At 37.2% G+C, this 6,541-nt stretch overlaps 1 protein-coding gene across 1 annotated transcript; it reads left to right on the top strand.

Annotated features, from left to right (window-relative positions):
* The first annotated feature begins 3,104 nt into the window (after positions 1-3,104).
* On the top strand, positions 3,105-3,644 carry LOC141680278 (uncharacterized). The gene has a single exon (XM_074486547.1). It carries the CDS (start codon positions 3,105-3,107, stop codon positions 3,642-3,644), a length of 540 nt encoding a protein of 179 aa, XP_074342648.1.
* The last annotated feature ends 2,897 nt before the right edge of the window (positions 3,645-6,541 follow it).

Below are 6,541 nucleotides of genomic sequence, written 5' to 3'. Positions count from 1 at the left end.
GTAAACAGTGTCAAGCCTAAGAATTTTATCTGGAAGAAGATCAAGAAGATCAAGCCTTAGAAGAATTATGAAGAAACTTTGAGTTGAATAAATCTGTTTTGAAAAAAATATTCTAAGTCAAGATCTCTACAAGTCACAGATTTAGTGTTATAGAGAAGTCACTCGAGAACTCCAAATGACTTATAGAGAACTCAGAAAAGCTACTAAAGAACTCAGAGATATCGACAAGCCACATTGAAGACATGAAGATTGGAGATATCGACAAGTCATTTCTTCACTAGAGAACTCAGAGTTATCGACAAGTCAACATTCATTAGAGAACTCTGAGTTATCGATAAGTCAAATTCCACTAGAGAACTCAGAGATATCGATAAGTCAAAAATCACTAGAGAACTCTGAGTTATCGATAAATCAAATTTGACTAGAGAACTCTGAGTTATCGACAAGTCAATAAGCCACTAGAGAACTCAAAGAAATCGATAAGTCAGAGTGAAGATATGAAGACTAGAGATCTCGACAAGCCAAATTCTCTTATAGAGAACTCAGAGACCTCTACAAGTCAAATTTACTATGGAGTATTAGAGTTCTCGATAAGCCAATATTCTTATCAAGATGTCAAGTTCTCTATAGACCAAACTTGAGATCTCGAGGTAAAATCTCAAAGTACAATTTGTAGACCAACTCAATATCCAAGATTAACAATCAACAAACAATCCAACTAGTTGGATTGACAAGTCTACAAAAAGCAGCTTGAAGAGTGTGCAAGATCAAGGGTGAAGATTAACTGACAAAGGAAGATTAAAGTTAACACAGGATGTAAAGATATGCTAAACCAAAAATGGAAGATATGCTTTTCCTAAAATAGAAATGACAAGTGACAGTTTACTAAAGTTAATAGCATGTCTTCTATACACTGTGTAAACCAGCAGTTAACTAAATTATAAAGTTAACACTGGTCCTTTGTTAGTAGTAATAATTTAGATCAGGAACTCTTATATACTCTCAAGCAAGAAGCTAAGCTCTTTATAAACAAAGAGCCTAGAAATTTTGTAGCAAAACATTCTTAATTTTAATATAAAATTAAGTGAGTTTTAAAAGATCTGTGTTCTTTATTATTGCATGTTTAATTTCTGCATGAAAATATTTCACTACAAGAACTTTGTTCACAACCAAAATAGTTTAAGAAAAGCATTAAAACACAAAAACACATTCACCCCCCCTTTTGTGTGTAATTCATTACCTAACAACCTTTACATTTCTGATAGTCATGTAGCTGTTAGCCTAATGCAGCAGGGATGTATAATTTAGATTTGCGCAAAAAGACAAAACAAAATTGAAATTGAACCAAAATCGGTAGAAACCAGCAAAATCGAAGCAAAATCGAAACTGAAAAATTAAAAATCGAACGATTTCCTGGGCCCGGTTCCGGTTATTAGTCAAGTCAATATCGGACGAAAAAACCCGAACATTGCCGAATATTTAAATAATTAAATATGCTTAATGTATATATAATTTATCTAAATTTGATGAATGTTTAAACAATTTTAAAATATCTAATATTTTTAAAATTGGGCCAAAGTTAATTTATTTGGACCTAATATTCAAGCTCACGCGTTAATAATATGCCTAACATTCAAGCTTATACCTTGTTAATAATATATGTTCAGTATCAACTACATATAGACTATAAAGTATCAATCTGTAATGCTTGATTTTTCTCTTTTCCGTGAAGATTTTCTCTGGTTATTAACAAATTTAAAATTCATGTGGCATTAGAATTGATAGAAGATAAAATAATTCCTGATTACATAATTAGTGTAGAATTAATTATGCTTGGTTTGGGCCGTAAAGAAGCCCGTTTAGAGAAGCCCAAAACCCTGAATATTAATTAGTTTCTTTATTAATAAATATGGGTAAAATCAGCTGACAAATAGAATCCAATAAGGATATAGTTCCTTGGAGATTGGCCTCCAAGAAGCCTCATAGAATAAGGAATCAATTTTCTGCATTCTAGGACTCTAAAGTCCACTATAAAGCTGAGAACTGTCCACCAAGTCTCATAAACCTAAAATGATTCAAAGCTTCCCATGCCTATATTAGGGGACTCACCTCACAAATTAAAACTATGTTTTTGACTTAATCCTTGGCATAGAGCAAGGTATGTAGGCATCTTGTGAAGGCAGATCGAGTCACGAAGCACGAGAGCAGTCAAATAGAGCCTTGAGCTCAAGAACCCTAGTCTTAAATACAATATTAAATACACCCTAATTTTTTACCCATAACATTTGGCGCCGTCTATGGGAAAAGAACAACAACCATGGTGAATACACGAAGCAGAAACAACATCCCTGAAGAAACACTAGTTGTGACTACCCCTCACTCAAATTACTCCCGAGGGACAGCAGATCCTTTGAATCCCCGATTTGAATCACAACAACCCTACCTTTAGGGGCGAATCCTCAAAACTCAAATCTAAATGCTCCTTTGGGAACTCAATCCGCGAGCTTCGAGATATCAACCATAGTGCATCATATGCCCGTAAATCCAACGTATGGGATGCCAATCTAGTTGGAGGCTGGAGGAAGTAAGCCACCCATACCCTCTCGATCCCATCCCTGGGATGACCCTAATTATCTTAGAGGTCTACAACCAATCAAAAATGCAAGAAATATATCAGGACCCTATATAACTGAGGAGAGTGGAGAGTTAACTGATGAAGATGCCCATCATAGGAGGAGAAGAAGGGATAAAGAGCCCGTTGGATGTAGACACCTTGAGCTCTTTGGGGGTAGGCAACCCGGACTTCAAGAAATTCAAGGAGTGGTATCCTAGTCTTTCAAAGAAAGGATACGTGCCCATGAGGCAAAATCTTAAGGCTAAGGAGGGATATGGAGAGGAGTTAGGCTAGCCATCCCAAGGGCCAACCAGGCGAGAGGAACTAGGGAAACTGCCCAAGTCATCAATTTGGAGGAAACTCCTAGGAGAAGATCAATGGATGTTACTCGGGGAAACCCGTTTGAATTTCTCCCCTCGAAGACCCAGACGATCCAACCACGCCTTTCACGGCAGAAATAATGAACACCCATATCACAAGGAAGTTCAAGATGCCGACTATAAAGGCTTATGATGGAATGGGAAATCCAGCTAATCATGTTAGAACCTTCTCTAATGCACTGTTGCCGCAACCCGTGAATCATGCAATCCAATGTCGGGATTTTTCTCAAACCCTATCAAGGATGACCCAAAGATGGTATAGCCGCTTGCCACCAAACTCAACTGGATCCTTCAGAGAATTAAGCCAAGCTTCCATCAAGCAGTTCATTAGTGAAAATGTGTATGAAAAAAGCTCTGCATCTCTCATAAGTATTGTGCAGGGAACAAAGGAGTCCCTTATAGACTATCTGAATAGTTTCATAAAAGAAGCCCTGAAGGTCCCAGATCTTGATGACAAGGTAACTATGATAGCGTTACAACAAGGAACCAATGATGAGTTCTTCAAGATGTTTTTGGCCAAACGGGCACCGGAAAACATGCTGCAACTCCAAAGTAGATCTGGGAAATACATCCAAGTTGAAAAAAGCATGGAGAAAATAGTAGTGAATAATGAGCCCACTGGAGGCAAGAAGCGGAAGACGGACCAATAATACAATGCCAAGGACAAGTATCCTAGAGTTGAGAAAGACGTTGATTCACCACCCAAGAAGGGGGAACCTGGGCAAAAGTTTACTAGAGTATGCTAGATTGAATGCTCCTAGGAGTCAAATCTTGATGGAAATCGATAGAGATAAAGATGTTCGTTGGCTTAAGCCCCTGAAGGCCGATCCTTCCAAGCTGGATAAAAGTAAATATTGCTGATTTCGCAAGGATGTAGGGCACGACACTGATGACTGTTGGCAACTGAAAGACGAAATTGACTTCCTTATTCAAAAAGGAAATTTGATTAATTATACTGGAGATGAAGAGAGAGTAGAAAGAAATAATAATGGAAGAAGGAATTTTGATGATCCTCAACCTTGCGGACCAGTGATAAATACAATATTTGGAGGATCGACTACAACTGGTTCGTCTAAAAACTCAAGGAAATCTTATGCTATAGAAGTCATGCATATAATTGGGGAAGCTCCGAAGAGGGCTAAGACAGGAGTAGTAATGGTATTCGATGATTTCGACTTAGAAGGGGTCAAGTTTCTCCATGATGATCCCCTAGTCATAACACCTATCATAGGAAATAGCCTGGTAAAGACAGTTCTTATAGACAATGGGGCATCAATAGATATATTACTCTATGATACCTTCATAAAAATGGGATACAACAATTCTCAATTAACCCTGACTGATATGACGATATATGGTATCGCCGGGTCGAATGTTCGGTTGAAGGGATAATTAAACTACCCCTAACGATGGGGCAGGATCCAAGACAGACTACGCAGATGTTGAACTTTGTGGTGGTTAAGGATGGATCAATATATAATGCGATCATAGGAAGGATAGACATACATGCCTTCAAGGTAGTCCCCTCATCCTATAATTCCGTGATTAAATTTCTAACCAGAGATGGAATAGGAGAAGAAATAGAAGACCAAAAGATGGACATAAGCTGTTATGTAGCCTCGCTGAGGGAAGATGGAGCCGGGGGTAGGTCTTTCCCATTAAAATCTGGATATTTGTAAGAATGATGAGAAATAAGGAAAACTGGCAAAAGAATTGATCCCGATCCTTTTGGCTCCCGAGGATCCCGAGAGAGTAACTTTCGTTAGATCGTCGTTGGAGGAGCCCCTTAGAGGAAAGTTAATAAGGTTTTTGCAAGAGAATAATGATGTGTTTCCATAGTCTGCAGCATATATGCCCGGTATATACCCAGAGTTGATCACCCATAAGTTGAACGTAAATCCATATTAAAAGACCGTAAAGCAAAAAAAAAGGAGTTTTTTCCCTTAAAGGCAGGAAGCTATCAAGCAAGAAGTTCAGAAACTCTTAGAGGCTGATTTCATTGAAGAGATTGTATTTTCGGAATGGTTGGCGAATCCTGTAATGGTAAAGAAAGCCAATGGAAAGTGGAGGATGTGTGTTAATTTCACTGATCTGAATGATGCATGCCCAAAGGATTGTTTCCCTCTCCCGAGGATAGAAACTCTGATAGACGCTACCGCGAGGCACGAGATGCTGAGTTTCATGGATAGATTTAGCGAATGCAATCAGATTAAGATGCATATGGATGGCATCCCTAAGGTATCATTTATCACTGACTTTGGTGTTTTTTGCTACCTTGTTATGGAATCTCGTCTCAAGAATGCAGGAGCCACATACCAAAGATTGGTGAACAAGATTTTTAAGGTCTTTATTGAGAAAATCATGAAGGTTTATGTAGATGACATGTTAGTCAAGAGCCTTGTAAAATCAGACCATGTAATCCACTTGAGTGAAGTTTTTCAGGTCTTAAGATATCATAAAATGATGTTGAATCCTGCCAAATGTGCTTTCAGAGTAGTATCTAGAAAATTTCTAAGATTGATGGTCATTGTAACACCCCCCAAATCCGGGATCAGGGATCCGGGTTGTCGCGAGTTCCATTTCCATTAATAACACATAATCTTAATAAAAAACCAACAACTGCGTACTGTGACCCCACAACATAGACACATACACCACAAGTTATAGCCTCAGAGATGAATACCAAAAAAATAGCATAAGTAATTTTATTCCACAATTGTAAGTCATTACACCTCGAAAGAGTTTTTGAATGAATTACATATTCTTTTCCATTATTACACTTCATAAATAAACATAAGTCTGGTATATCAAAGGTTGAAATCCTAGCCTATTGGTAGTTCCTACCTCAGCTATAGCGGCTTCAATGCCTACAGTAAACTGTGGAACATTTCCTATCTGCTCGTGAATGGAGAGCTTGGTCATGTTCATCTTGCCTAGCTGTTGTTGTGTGATGAAGTGAGGAAGCAAGGGTGAGCAAAACAGCTCACCAAAATAACATGTATAATAATTAACAACATATGAGCATTCTCATAGTACAGATGAAAGTCTTGGTCAAGCAAAAATGAACCAAGTTTGAAATCTTAACGCGACGAAGTCGTAAAATATTCAGTATATATATACACACTTTTCAAAATCTTTGAATCCTCTTCCATGCATAATATACACAGAGTTCCAGTTCATAACTGTATAAAAATATCGTTGCAATGTGATCTCATATATCTAACCTTGTCTCAATGTTTTTCTGAAAATCTTTGTCATGCATAAGATAATCATTTACTAGATATAAGTTTAAAAGATGAAGTTACAAGATACTCCAATATACTTATATCTTTTCCGAATACTACTTGAACTACCACCGTTCAAGGTGTAATCAGTTTCAAAAGTTCACCACATAGATGAGACTATAAGATAATATTTGAATAAAATCAATCTTTGAAATATCATTTAAAGAAATGAAGTTACGAGATACTTCACTAAATTTTGATATATATACACTCACATATATATATATATCTCATACTTTTCTTGAAAACCTCTGTTATGAAAA

This window comes from Apium graveolens, chromosome 8 (assembly GCF_009905375.1).
Source record: "Apium graveolens cultivar Ventura chromosome 8, ASM990537v1, whole genome shotgun sequence".
Classification (NCBI taxonomy): domain Eukaryota; kingdom Viridiplantae; phylum Streptophyta; class Magnoliopsida; order Apiales; family Apiaceae; genus Apium; species Apium graveolens.
The sequence above is the reverse complement of the archived record's forward strand: the minus strand, read 5'-3'. Positions and strand labels throughout refer to the sequence as shown.

What these genes read in the sequence shown, in the direction of transcription:
- LOC141680278 (XM_074486547.1), top strand. Translation starts at nt 3,105, where the DNA reads ATGCCGACTATAAAGGCTTATGATGGAATGGGAAATCCAGCTAATCAT.